Source organism: Peromyscus eremicus, chromosome 7 (assembly GCF_949786415.1).
Source record: "Peromyscus eremicus chromosome 7, PerEre_H2_v1, whole genome shotgun sequence".
Taxonomy (NCBI): domain Eukaryota; kingdom Metazoa; phylum Chordata; class Mammalia; order Rodentia; family Cricetidae; genus Peromyscus; species Peromyscus eremicus.
Window position 1 is genome coordinate 49549963 of NC_081422.1, and position 14746 is coordinate 49564708.

Genomic DNA, 14746 nt, shown 5'->3' on the forward strand with positions numbered 1-14746 from the left:
ATGGTTGCCTCCCAAGCGGAAAGTGTTACGGTGGTGGTTGGGTCTCTAGAACTCACATAAATGCTGAGCGTGTATGGTGGCCAGCCTGTGTTTCCTCAACTCAGAAGCAGAGACAAGATCCCCTGAGCAAGCTGGCCAGTTAAACTAGACTGGAGTTCAGTTAAAAGACCCTACCTCAGTGAGTAAGTTGGAAGGCACTCAAGGCTGACCTTGAACTCAGAGATCCGCCTGCCTCTGGCACTTCTTTTTTTTTCTTTTTTCTTTTTTTTTCTTTTTTCTTTTTTTTTTTGGTTTTTCGAGACAGGGTTTCTCTGTGTAGCTTTGTGCCTTTCCTGGAACTCACTTGGTAGCCCAGGCTGGCCTCGAACTCACAGAGATCCACCTGGCTCTGCCTCCCGAGTGCTGGGATTGAAGGCGTGCGCCACTACCGCCCAGCTTTTTCTTTTTTTTTTTTTTTTTTTTTGCGGGGGGGGGGGGGGGCACTTCTTGACTTAATGCTGAGTGGTGATCATTTTCCTGTCATTGTAAAGTTTTCCTCAAACTCCGATACCCTAAGCTTTTAATTACCTGTTGTTTCAGGGTGCAGTGTCTGGGTCAGTGCAAGCATCAGATAGACTCATGAAGGAGCTCAGGGACGTCTACAGATCACAGAGCTACAAGGCAGGTGAGGCCCTGGCTCTGCTGGCCATTTGCTTCTTCAGGTAGTGTTGTTTCTCGTTTCCTTTGCTTTCCTTTTGGGGAGTGATAGGGGACCAGTTAGCTTGAACTCACTATTTTTCTGTTCAGTCAGGATGGGATTAGATCTACCTATATTAATTACATCTAATCTGGGTGTGCTGGCACACAGAGTTGGAAATTGTTATTGACTATTTTGGAGATGTGAAACTCAGGTTTAACAAAGTTCTAAAAGATGTAGGAGATAAAATGAGTTTATTTTTGTATTTAAAAAATTATATAAATACATCATAATTTTCCTTTTACTTTCTTTCTGATGGAGATATAACTCATGATTTTTATCTTCTGTCAAAAGTATGAGTAATACTACTTTTTAAAATAAGTAAGGTTAATATACTTTGTTGTACAAGGAAAACTTGCTGAATTTGCCGGGCGGTGGTGGCGCACGCCTTTAATCCCAGCACTCAGGAGGCAGAGCCAGGCGGATCTCTGTGAGTTCGAGGCCAGCCTGGGCTACCAAGTGAGTTCCAGGAAAGGCACAAAGCTACACAGAGAAACCCTGTCTCGAAAAACCTAAAAAAAAAAAAAAAAAAAAAAAAAACTTGCTGAATTTATTTTCATAGTTTTTGTATTTTGAAACAATAAAACTTAACAATAGGAGTGGTATTGTTTTCAAAATTGATAGATTTCCCCATTTCATAATTCTATGAAGAAAATGTTCTTTTTCAGGGCTGGAGATGTAGCTCATTGGTAGAACACTTGCCTAGCACATGGGGCCCTGGGATTCAATTCTCAGCTGCATGAATTCAAAAATCAAAAGGTTTTCTTATCCAGTAAGATTTAAGTATTGTAGAGCCCGAGGAAGAAATTTATTGCTGTAGTGTTAATAAGCAAGAAATAACCAATTTAGGAATAAATAATTGGTTCAGTTATTCTAGATTCATCAAAAAAAAAAAAAAAGTAGAGTTGTTGTAAAGATTGGCAGTAAGGACTAGAGAGTGCTCAGAGCACTTGATGCTCACTTATGTCGATAGAGGATGCACGTTCAGTTCCCAGCACTCAAGTCTGAGGTTCACAGCCACCTCTTAACTCCAGGTCTGGGGTGTCTGAACCCCTATAGCCTTCACAGGCACGCATGTGTAAAATAATACAAATAATAAAGAAATAAAGTTACATGTATGCTCTAAAAAGTTTGACAGAGAAAAAAGGCATGTCAAAAGATGTAAAGTAGTTTGTGTAGGATTCTATTTTCCTAGAAGTATCTGTATATATAGAAATATTATTTGTATAATGTGTTTTTTAGTGGAAGTGAGTATTAAGCAGTTTTTTAATTCAACAAAGTATCTTTTAGTTGATAGCTTTAATTATTTTAATAGTAAAAATTTGCTGTTATTGGCTATTTAGTATATTTAACGTATTTGCTTACATCAGAGTAATACATAATCAATAAAGAGTAACCAGTGTTGTCCCCTGTGTATCCACAGGGATTTATTCAGTGGAACTAATTAATGACAGCTTATATGACTGGCATGTCAAACTACACAAGTAAGTGCTTTTTATGCTGACCTACTGTCTACGATGAAATATTTGCCTTTCTTCTCTCTCTCTCTCCTTTTTTTTTTTTTTTTTTTGCCTCATCAGTTGTATACTTTCATATTACGGCATTTACTTGGACATTACTACTCTGGAAGTAGTTGTTAGATTATTAGAGTGAGCTATTTCTGAGGCTTATTGGGTTAAGTCACAGAGGAAGAGGAGTGATAGAGGGGCATAAAGTGTTTTAAGACAGTGACGATTTACAAATAAAATGTATTCAAAACAACACGAGACTGTGTGATGCTGTTTATGCTTGAAGTAAGGAGATTTAAGCAGTACATACAGAAGAGCTAAAGAAAAAGCTTTTACAGCGATTTACTTTTCATGGTTTTATTAGTCATAAATTTCTTTCCTTAAACTTCTTGATTAAAAATATAATTTTAGGAAAGCGTATCATCAAAAAGTTTTTGAGTTACTTGAAAAATTACATATATCCAATTGTAGTTCTTTGAAATGACTGTTAATTTCAAATTCCCTTCGTTCCCAAGGAGCTAGAGTCCATAGTGATTGTTTTTTTTCTGGGACCATGGAGCATTTCAGAACTTCTGTTTGGAACTTACCCTGGGGCTCTGTTGTCCGCTCTTGGACTGGTTCAGGTGGAGTTTAGTTAAGAAAGGATTTTCTAACCTTGTTTGAACTGGCTTTTGTTTTGTTATTCTTAGGGTTGACTCTGATAGTCCTTTGCACAGTGATCTTCAGATCTTAAAAGAAAAAGAAGGCATAGAATATATTTTGCTTAACTTCTCTTTTAAGGTAAGACCATTGTAATGGGATTCCATGTTCTTCTAATGGGAGTGTGTAATTGGTTCAGCTGCCTTGGAGAACAATTTGGTATGATTTGGGAAAGTAGGAGATACTCATAACTTATAGTTCAGGATTTATTTGTTTGTTTGTTTGTTTGTTTATTCAGAGTCTCACTGTGTAGCCTTGGCTAACCTGGAACTTGCTGTCTAGACCAGGGTAGCCTCAAAGTCACAGAGATCTGCATGCCTCTGCCTCCCGAGTATTGGGATTAAATGTTGATAGTGGGCCTGGCTAGTTACAGGAATTCATGAGGCATATGCTCCACAAGGAATGAGTACTTAGACACACCAGGAAGCATAAACAAGAGTGTTCAGAGCAGCATTTTGTTTGTCATGACCCCAAACCACAAATAACCCAAGTTACAGGAAAGTGGAGAATGTGGAATCCTAAGATAGACATACTTGAGAAGATAGGTCAGTCTTCTCTACAGTGTTAAGCAGAAGTAACTAGACTCGACTCCTAGCCTTTTTGCTTAGTTCCATTTATATAGAGTTAAAAATTTTGTAAAACTAGAATTGTATAGGACATGCACTGTCACTGCAGGTAGGTGAAAATTGGTCCTTTAAATGAAACATTCTTAGACGTTATAATGGTCTTCAGCCACAAAACAAACATATTTCTACTATGCTGAAATTCCATGGGGCAAGGGACCCTGGTAAAATTAGGGGAAAAAATGTCTAGGAAGACTTCTTTGGTAAACAACAGTGAGAGAAGAAAGCTCAGAAGCACTGAAGTTGGGGTTCCTACCCAGTGTAGGAGTGAAGGTGTAATCACTGTACATACTAGGACAAGGGGTTGACGAGTGGAGAGGACATCTCTGGGCTTCCTGCTTGCAGACTCTACTGACTAGAGTGTTGGTCACGTGGGCATCCACTTTATAATAATTGATAAAAATATCCCTGTATATTTCTTTCTGAATTTGTACTACACTTAGTAATTTTAAAGATGTTTGGAATAAAAGTTAAAGAATAGTAAAGGGCTCTAGATAAAATGTTAGTGATTTAATGTATAATAGGGTAAAATCTAATGATTAAAAATCTCAACTAGATTGAGGTGTTTTGAGGATTTAAGTTGAAGTGATGCAGGGCTTCTCTTTGCCCTATTCTTCTGAGTTGAAGAGGAGGCTTAGTGTAGCAGTTGTCTTGCAATTACAGTGTTTGTCCACATTAGTTTACCCAAGTGACTTTGAATTGCCCCATGCTATTTAAGGCTTTGGATTTGCAGTCCTTCTGGGGATAAGGGAGCTGGTTATTGGACTTCGCAGAACATGCTGAAAAGCCTGCAGTCTCTGGGATCTGTCCTCTGTGCTGTAAACCAGCCCTGGAGGGGTTTGTGTAAGGGCAGAGTTGGTCTGTTCAGCTTCTTGTTTTGTCTTAAACCGTCATTGAGCTTTCAACAGTGCTGGTTGATAGTATATAGCTGATTTCTGGGAGACTAGTTGGAGGCTTTAACTTTAATCCTAGCATGAAATGGTACAGAGCTTGTGTATGGTGTTGGTGGTAGAATAGGTGAAACAGGATTTAAGATGTTTTGAAGGAAGAAAACAAAAGACATTAAAGAATATTTTCTTTATATTTAGAATTTGTAGAGATCTTTATTAGTTGAATCCCAGAGCACAGTTTATGGAAAAGTCACTTAAGCTCTGAAGTAGACTTATTTTCTGAAACTGAAGGCAGTTCTCAAGCAATCAAAAGAGATTTTATAGTTACCCATTCGGGATCATGTGTTTAGAGATCTGTTCTAATAATAGTTCTGCTCTTCCAAGCTGTGCATCTGTGTTTTCGTTATACTGTTAAATTATAGATAGATTTGAAAGTAGATTAAATTGTCCTTAAGTTGGCAGTATGTGTGGGTGGGCAGGTGTCTTTCTAATTTGCAGTAGAAATCTAAGATGATCCATTTTAGCGACTAGAAATGTGCCTCCTCTACTGGGAGGATCAAATTTTCATAATTTTTATGTTCCTGGAAATCTTGTGAGCAGACGGGAAGTTACTGAAAGTATGGTAATTGTTTTTTGACTTTTTGTCTTCTTGGAAATAATTGAGTGAAGCATATTTGTACCTATCTTGCCTCAAAAGGAGTTTTTAAAATAGCATTACTTCCCTTTAAACCATGTTGTTTGAACATAAAAATTGGACAGAATTTCTCTTAGACTCCCTTGGTCTCTCTTCAACAAGAACAGGAAGCCATTTCACTGTCGAGCTGCCATAGGAAGTTACGGGCAGCTTTCCTGACCTGGTTGTCAGGGAACTAACGGCTAACACTCTTGGCTACATTAGCTACTGTCTGCATGCTATGAGATGGCTCTCCACCTCTTTAGGGTTGGAGAAGGGGCAGCTTCTTTGACTAGCCTTGGAGTTCTCCGGTTTGTCTAGACTGGCACTGGTCAGTGAGCCCCGAGATCCTTCTGTCCCTGTCTCCCCAGTGCTGGAGTCATAGGCATGTGCTGACACACCTGGCTGTCTTTGTTCGGAGGCTGAAACTCAGGTTCTTGGGCCTGCGTAGGCATCTCCTCAGCATCACCTTTGACTTTTTGAAGCAGCTTAGCCTTTGTTTTGAATGTTACTACTGATAACTGGGTTTAAATCTACCATATGATTGGTGATTTTCTACTCATCTTTCTTGTGCTATGTCCCCTGCCCCTTTAGATTTCCTTAGGACTCCCATTTCCTACCTTTTGGCTTGGTGATTATATGTTCTCTTACTCATCCCATATATGTCCTTGAATTGTCAAAGTGCAATATTCCCTTTTTTGCCCTTGTAATCTCATAGCCTTAGAACATTTGAGTTCATGTACTCAATACATGCATTTACATTCTATACTTAGATTCTGGGACCAGACAAATTTGGATTTTCATGCTCTTTATTCTCCCAGGTTGTATCTAGCACCATCTTTTTCCTGCCTAAAAGAATATTGTTGAGTATCTCTTTTGCAGATGGGAAAATTGATTTGTTTTTACTTCTTTTTCTTTGAGACAAGGCCTTGCTCTGAAGCACAGACTGGTCTCAGAGTTATCACTCCTTCCTGATTGCTGGTGTTGCAGGCATGTGCTGCGTTGCCTGGCTTTCATTGCATGTTTGAGGAGTACAGATTTTTAGGTTGGCAAACTGCCAGCTCCTTTCAGCACCTTGAGGACCTTTCTCATCATTGAAGATTCTAGTCTTTCCTGATAGTGCTTACAGTGACCAAACCTTGAGGAGTGTTTAAAAATTCTCATCCAGTTTTTTTGCCCCATTCTCTTTCCTAAGACTCAAACCTGTGTGATAAACTGTGTGTCTTGTTATCTTCTGCATTTCCCACTGTGTCTACCCTTTGTGGCCTTTCCTAACTTCCTTTTGGACGTTACCGAGTCTCTCTGCTGCAGTGTGTTGCCGTCACACATTACTAGGTTGTTAGTTCTTGTTGCTGTAGCTCCAGATCCAGATCCTGTTGGTTCTCCTTACTGTGTGGGTTCTGCTGAGGTTTGCTTTCTTCTTCTCTTAGTTACTCTGATGTTTGCCTGCCGACTGGCTGCTCTGCTCCTGTCTTGTCATAGACATAAGGTGTGTCCTTATGTCTAAGTCTTAGTAAGATGGACATATGTGTGAAAGATCACAGAGGGGTTTCCAGTATTGTGTTCTTCCCTAGAGGGGATTACCATGTGCCTCTGCCAGGGCCACAGACAGTGGGGACACCGAGAGTATCTGTGATGGAGACTCCTGGGAGGGCATTTGGCTGTTGGTCCTCTCAGGGCCCAGCCTGGCATGCAGAAGGCCCTCAGGCCTCTCTTTGGTGTGTTGCGGCTCCACCTCTTGCCTCCCTGGCCCAGAGTCTGCATTCTGCTCTTAGCTAATCTCTTACATTCCTCTTCTGTCTGTAGTGGAAAGAAAAGGCCTCTCCTGGGCCTACCCACAGCCTTGCACTTAGTGTACAATGTGAGTTAGTACAGCACTGTTTTATTCTGTCCTGACCCGAATTCCATATTTGACATTTTTATTTACTTGTTTCTCAGCTTTCTTTTGGACTAATTTAACTTTTATGACCTTTATATTACAGGTAGGAGGATATATTTCTTTATTGATTATTTGAAAACCTTCTAAATAATGCAAAACTAAAAATGATGTTCTTAAAATTGATTAAATTTATGATGTTCTTAAAGTTGATTAAACTTACGCTTTTCTAGGATAATTTTCCATTTGATCCTCCATTTGTTCGAGTGGTGTTACCTGTTCTCTCAGGAGGGTAAGTTACGTATTTACTTTGTTGTGGTTGTGTGTGTCAGGGTCCGTTGCAGAAGTAGCTAGACCCTGGGAGGGTAGGATTGCTTGACTTCTGCTGGAGGATTCTGTGTCAAGTAGGTTGAGGGGCCAGAGAATTTACATGTCTAAGAAGTTCCCAGATGAAACTGTTAGCACTGGTTTGGGGTCCACATTCAGACCGGTACAAATTAGTTATTTATAAGTAGACATCCCAATGGATTTTATTTATAGATATCGACCCTTAAGAAATGGGTTTTAGCTGAGTATGCCCTCCTGTAACCCCAAACTGTCAGAAACTGATGCAGGATTGTGAGTTCCAGGCTAGCCTTGACTTTACAGTGGGTCTGGGCCTTCCAGAGAGATTGATTTATCCATCCATCCATCCATCCATCCATCCATCCATCCATCCATTCATCCATCCATCCAGATATGGATATTAGGTAATGTAGTCAATATTTATCAAGATCCTGTCTTTTAAGAAAGCATTTTTCAAATATAAACCATTGAGGATTTCAGGGAAGTTACAGTCATTGTGGTTCCCACAGGCCTGTGATGTTGAGTGCAGTTACTGTGATAATTGGGAAACCCGAGGTGACGGGAGCTGATCCCAACATAAGTAGTTGTCACTTAGTACAGTTGACTGGTGGTTGTCAGACAGCCAGACTGAATTTTATATTGCTTCTTTTGTAGTTAGGAGGCTATAGGAGGCATGGAAAAGATCAAGTTACCTATGAACTGTTTCATAGTCCCCATACAGGAATCATTAAACTGTTTGTAGGGGAGCAGGAGAGATAACTCAGTATAGAGCAGTTGTTTCTCTTCCTAAGGACCTGACTTCAGTCTCCAGCACCCACATGAGGTGGCTTCCAGCTACATGTCACTCTAGTTCCCAGGGATTTAACACCCTCTTCGGGCTTCTACAGGCATACATGCACACACATGATTGAAAATAAATCTTTAAAAAATCCTTTGAGAATTTTCAAGTGCTCAGCTAATTCTACTTTGTGAGATGATTTCTACTGTAATAATAAAATCTAAAAATATTGCCCCTAGACTGAGCCTTTCTATTTGACTGATACTGTTTGAGACAGTAGTGGATTACTCCTAAAGACTGACTTCAGAACTTCTTAGAATAGTGTCTGTAATATACAAATACAAGTATAAAGGCTATGTTTTTGAGATTACATCCTGCTAAGATTTCTCAGTATAGTCAGAATATATATGAACTGATGTCGGGGCTGCAGAATACGCTGGCCACAGTGTCTGTAAAGCTCAGCTAAACAAATTAACAAACAAAAAGCATGGCCTTAAACAAATTTGTGTTTATGATGTATTGAGCCATTTAGATGTCTACAGCATGATCAGGAAATACTCCTTTAAAAGTTAGCTTGGCTAGCCGGGCGGTGGTGGCGCATGCCTTTAATCCCAGCACTCGGGAGGCAGAGACAGGTGGATCTCTGTGAGTTTGAGGCCAGCCTGGTCTACAAAGCGAGTTCCAGGAAAGGCACAAAGCTACACAGAGAAACCTTGTCTCGAAAACCAAAACTAACAAACAAACAAAAAGTTGGCTTGGCTGATGCCTGCAGCCCAATCCTTTACCACATCTCCCAGAAAGTTCTACGGTATATTAATAGGCATTTTGGACAGCAAATTAAGTGATATTCTTTCCAAAGAAAGTCTTGGAGACTTGATGTGATTTTCCACAGAGACACTAAATAACTCCTAAGTCGTGTTTTCCACAAAGATGCTAAATAACTTCTTCTAAATTCCTTTAGTCTTTTCCCCCTCCCTTTGGCATCTTAGAAGATGGCACCCTCTGGTTCGCTGTTTGGGAAGTGTTGCTCTGTCAGAATCCCAAAGTTCTGAGTGATGCTCAGCAAAGCTGAAGTAATCTCTTAGGGGTCTTGTTGCTGCTTTTGGAAAGCTGTTACACTGCTGTTCACAAACACTGTTAGAATGAGAGGAGATGACAAGATAAGATTATAGAACAAAGATGTTCAGAATTGTGATGATTCACTTTCTTACCTTTAGACGTCCCCTCATGCTTCTGGGTTAGGCAGTGGAAGTAACTATCATAAAGCATATGACCGTTTTTGGAAGAATACTAGGTAACCTAGCCAAATATTTACATACACTAAATAAACATAGGGTGGAAATACGGTGAATTTTAAACTTCTGTATCTCTTGCTTAGAACACCAGCCTTTTCCTAGCCAAGTACAGCAGCACTAAACTTTTTATAGTTAATGTTGCTATAACATTGTAAATTGTGTAACAAGTCATTTTTTCCTCCTTCCTCTGGTAAGCATATTTAACTGTGAATATTGGATTCATTTGTCATTAACTGGCATAGGAAAAGGGAAACAACAATTTAAAAAATGTTGTAGAAATGGAAGAGATGGCTTAGTTGGTAAAATGCATCCTGAGAAACTAGGACCTGAGCTCAGATCCTCAGAACCCACAGAAAATCTAGGTATGGTGGCTTGTGCCTGTAATCCTGGCACTAGGTAAGTGGGGGCAAGGAGAAATCCTTGAAGCTGGCTGGCTAACCAGTCTAGCTGAATTGGTGAGCTCCAGGTTCATTGAGCAGACTCTGTCTCAAATAATAAGATGGGCAGCTGATGTTTACCTCTGGCCTCCATACCGACATGTATACATAACAGACACACCACATATCTACACAAAAGAAAGGAAAAAGCATTCTAGGGAGATGGATCCTCTGACAGTACAAAGAATATATGATGGTGATACGACACTAGTTGAGATCCCATGCTACTGCTGTCTTAGGGGCAAGGGACGGAAACCTAATTGTAACAAGATCGGAAAGAGGAGTGAAATAGGAAAGCCCAATGGAGGCACAATCAGAATAGCTTGAGTTTCATAGTCCAGTTACTAAGTATAGAGGAAAACTACTGGCTGACTTAAAATTTCTGAAATGTGTCTAGAATACAACTTTCTAGCAGAATCAGAAGACAGCTTAAATTTTGTATGAGTCTGTATAGAAATGGAGGTATGTTAGGTGGCATGTGGGCTCCACTGTGGAGTCTCAGTGTATTGGGGTGGGGGGCACACTCACTGTGCCATCTCAGACTGTACAGCACCCTGCTGCTGTTTGTGACTCTGGATAGGGTAGAGCTTTGTCTGTCCGCAGAGTTTGTAGCCTTGCACCAGGGTGCAGAGGAAGCTCCAGGGACAGAAGCATACTTCAGTGTCAGCTAAGAAAACAGATGTATAGAGCTAAGTTCTTGGTTTTTGACATCAGAAAAGTTTATGTGTTCTGTTCAATTTGTTTGACACATTGGCTGTATTAAAGTAGTGACTGTAAACATTTGAAATCGGCCCGTCTTATGTCCCTAGTGACAGTTTCATTGTTGTATGCTATCTTCTAATTTTGTGTGCATGCTTTCTTAGTAATATTTTAGAAGTTTAAGGAATATTGATATTTAGAGGATTTTGTATGCTTGCTTTCTTTTTTTAAAGGTACGTGTTGGGTGGAGGAGCGTTATGTATGGAACTTCTTACAAAACAGGTAACTCCTGTGCACAGTTTTCAGTATTAGTATAATTTTCATAACTTAGCTGGATTCTAAGAGCAAAGTTCTTAAATGTAGCAGATTATATTTTTAAAAAATTGTAGTAGCACCTACTTTTATAAACAAAATCTAAGATAATCTGGTAAAATGTCATTGTCCTTTGAGCTCAGTCCATGCTGGAACAACCGAGAGTAATGTTTATTTAAAATTATAATTCACTCAGGTTTAGATGTTTAGAACCCAGGACTGTCGTCTGTGTTTTCCTCTTCACTACAAATTTGTTAGCACTGACATGCTGTCATTGGCTTCCTCTATGATGTTTCCTTAGGTTTTCCTGAGTGGGAACTGTGAAGACCATTGTGTTTTTTCTTCCCATAGGGCTGGAGCAGCGCCTACTCTATAGAATCGGTCATCATGCAGATCAATGCCACCTTGGTGAAAGGCAAGGCCCGAGTGCAGTTTGGAGCAAATAAGGTACTCTCTTCAGAACTCCACAGATAGGCTGAAGTGCCTTCATGCTAGCGTAGGTCACATGTGAGGCATATATTTTTCTTGGTTCTAGTTTTAAAATTTAGTTATTTTTATGTCTATGAGTGTATTGCCTGGATGTGTGTGTCTGTGGACCATATGTGTGCCTGGAGCCCTCAGAGGGCATTGGATAAACTAAAGGTATAGACAGTTGTGAGTCACCATGTGGGCGATTGGAATTGAACTCGGGTCCTCTCCAAGAACAAATGTTCTTAACTGATGAGCCATCTCTCCAGCCCCCGTCTCAATTCTTTTTGAGACAGTTTATTTAATTTTCTTGTTTTAGTAAAGTGAAGGTGGGAAACAGATGTGTAAAAGAAGATGCTCACTGCAGTCACTTAACCCCACCTAGCCTTCCCTGTTCAAAGGCGTGTTTAGTTTGAGCTCGTTATTGTTAAATGTCACATACTAAGGAAAAGGCTTGGGTATATTCTTCAAACTGAAACCATGTTAGCATCATTAATTTTCAGTCAGTATACATGCTAGATTCTGTTCTACTTTAGATCATTAACTTTTCCACCCTTTTAATAACCTATGAGAAATGTTCTGTTGTCTTCATTTAGAGCTGAAGAAACTGAGGCACACAGGGTCTGATAACTCTAAGGTCATGGGGGCAAAACAAGGTTTCAGCTAGGCAGGTGTAGTTTGTACACTTACTGAGTTGTGTGCTGAATTCACTTACTGTACTAGAAGGATTGTTTCAGGTAGAATTGTAGCTATTCATAGATACTTATATGATGTTTATTTTGAAAAAAAACCTTTGTGTGATGGAAATAACCTTGATCTGATGATTTTTAAACAGTGAATGTTTTCCCTAAAGTTCTTTGTGAATTTGCATTTTTTATTCAAGTAGTTTAAAACTTAGAGATATATACTCATACTGCACTTCCAATCATGAGAATTTTTTAGAACGTTATCCACAGAAAAAGCAAAAATTTTAAAAGGTCATTTTTAAAAAATCATAATTTGGGATGATAGTGTTGCTTTTAACTCTTTTTAATAGCAGTTTGTTTATACTGGAATAAAATGCCATTTGTTTAAAATCCAAAAGTTAAGCAACTCACCAATGTTCAATAACATATCAAACCAGTGTTTGTTAATAATATATGTGAATCTATATTTTTATTTTAATGTGTCAATAAAATAGTTACATAGTATAATCTGAAATTTTTTTAATGATGAAATATATGCCTCCTCATTCAAAGTTCCTAAAGCAGATAACATCACAAAACCCTGAGAAGGTAGTTTATAAATTTGAGTGTCTAGAGAAATACACCAGGCATTAGCATGTCCCGGTCTTCAGTGCTTTCTCCTAACATCTATACAAATATAGATTTTGATGTTAAATTTAATAATTAAAAAAAATTCCCATGCTTTTCATTTTATTTATTTATTTATTTATTTATTTATTTATTTATTTATTTATTTATTTATTTATTTATTTATTTTTGGTTTTTCGAGACAGGGTTTCTCTGTGTAGCTTTGCGCCTTTCCTGGAACTCGTTTTGGAGACCAGGCTGACCTCGAACTCACAGAGATCCACCTGCCTCTGCCTCCCGAGTGCTGGGATTAAAGGCGTGCGCCACCACCGCCCGGCTGTGTGCGCGCTCGCAGTCTCTCTCTCTCTCTCTCTCTCTCTCTCTCTCTCTCTCTCTTTCTCTTTTCTCTCTTTCTCTCTTCTCTCTTCTCTTTTTTGTAATTGAAATTTTACCAGTACACTGTATACAGACTTTCTCCTGAGAGCTCTGTATCAAATACAGTGGGCCAGCGTAACTTAGGTTCTCTAGTTTTGAAATTCTAGAATACCAGTATTCTTTATTCTATACTATAAATCTTAGATTCCATAAATTGCTTTAAACCTACATGTTTTCTATGATGTGCAGTTTTCTTGGCAAGTAAGAAAAAAGCATTATATATGAGGCCCTAAGTCAGGCTGCTGAGTCCTTCTGTGTATTGAAACACATTCATACATGGCTTACACGAAGAGATCTTTGTGTTATGTAGAACATAGCACATGACCACTGAGACGGCTTGATGACATAGCCAATGGAACTTTTGGGGACCATTATGATCCTCTGTGCTGGCTTCTTTGTTCATAGTTAACACAAGAGTCTTTATGTGGTTGGTGCATTAGAAGTGAACTCAGTGAGCTTTTAGGGTAAAACTTCACTCTTTTTTTTCTTTCAAATTAAAAAATATTGTCAGCTAAGAAGGTGGAAACTTTGCACAATATAATAGAAGTTTCATTTTCCTGCATTCTAAACTGTGCAGGGAATAGTCTAAATATTAACTTAAAAAATAACACAGAAGCCTGGCATGGTGGTGCATGCTTATGATTCTAGAAGTTGAGATGTTGAGTCAGGAGGACCACAAGTTCCAGGCAACCCTGGGCTATGTAGTGAAACCCTGTCTCAAAAAACTAAACTCTAACAATCAAAAAGAAAGAGAGGGGTGAGATGGCTCAGTAGGCCTGAGTTCGATTCCTAGGATGCCCATGGTAGAAAGGGGAGAACCAACTCCAAAGGCTATCCTCTCACCTTCATATGTCTGCTATGGCACGTATGTCCCCGTGCTCGCCACATACATACACATAAATAAATGTAACCAAAAAGGAAGATACATGATATTGTCATAATAAACGATATCGTCAGCTATTAATTCAAAGCTGGATAGATGATTGAGATATAAGAGTGATTGGTGCTTTTATAGAGAATCTGTGTCAGCCAGCTCACAACTGCCTCTAACTCCCACTGTAGGGGTATCTGATACCTCTGGCCTCTGTGGGCATCTGCACTCACGTGTACATACTCAACATATAGAAATAGACACACTTAATTAAAAATAATAACAATATCTTTTTTTAAAAAGAGGCCAATGGTGTTAAAGGGCCAGCACGTGGTTCATGGGGTAGAGGGCTTGCCGTGCAAGCCTGATGAGTTGAGTTCAGTTACAGTGGAAGGAGAGAGCTGTCCCTGAAAGTTGTCCTCTGAGCCCCATGTCCCTGTACACACAGTCTCCCTCCCTCACCCCTCTTGTGTGCACATGCACTCTCACTCTGTCTGTGTGTCTGTCAGCCAAAAGAAATTGCTTACATTTGGGGCTTAGTGGGCAAGCCTGACAACCTGAGTTGGATTCCCAGAACCCATGTAAAAGTGGAAGTAGAGAACCAATCCCACAGTGTTGTCTTCTGATTGCCACCTGTGTGCCGAGCAGGTGTGCCCACACGTGCACACATACAATGATAAAGATTTTAAATAGTGTTCAGTGCTGTTGATGTGTAGGTGGGTACATGTATATATAGTGGGGATGGCAGTGAGGAGGAAAGGAGAGCTGTGTAAGTATGTTTGTTTCAGTATAGCCTGTCTTTGGAAGAA

At 39.5% G+C, this 14746-nt stretch overlaps 1 protein-coding gene across 3 annotated transcripts in view; it reads left to right on the forward strand.

Moving 5' to 3' along the window:
• Ube2q2 (ubiquitin conjugating enzyme E2 Q2) overlaps positions 1 to 14746 on the forward strand; it is a 57721-nt gene that overhangs the window by 35634 nt on the left and 7341 nt on the right. For 2 of the 3 annotated variants that reach the window (XM_059267916.1, XM_059267915.1), the window contains 6 exons: positions 580 to 664; positions 2160 to 2220; positions 2934 to 3024; positions 7239 to 7297; positions 10793 to 10841; positions 11223 to 11318. In XM_059267916.1, the coding sequence (XP_059123899.1) occupies positions 580 to 664; positions 2160 to 2220; positions 2934 to 3024; positions 7239 to 7297; positions 10793 to 10841; positions 11223 to 11318 (441 nt within the window). The remainder of the gene's footprint in view (positions 1 to 579; positions 665 to 2159; positions 2221 to 2933; positions 3025 to 7238; positions 7298 to 10792; positions 10842 to 11222; positions 11319 to 14746) is intronic. The other variant, XR_009380244.1, reaches the window with a different exon arrangement.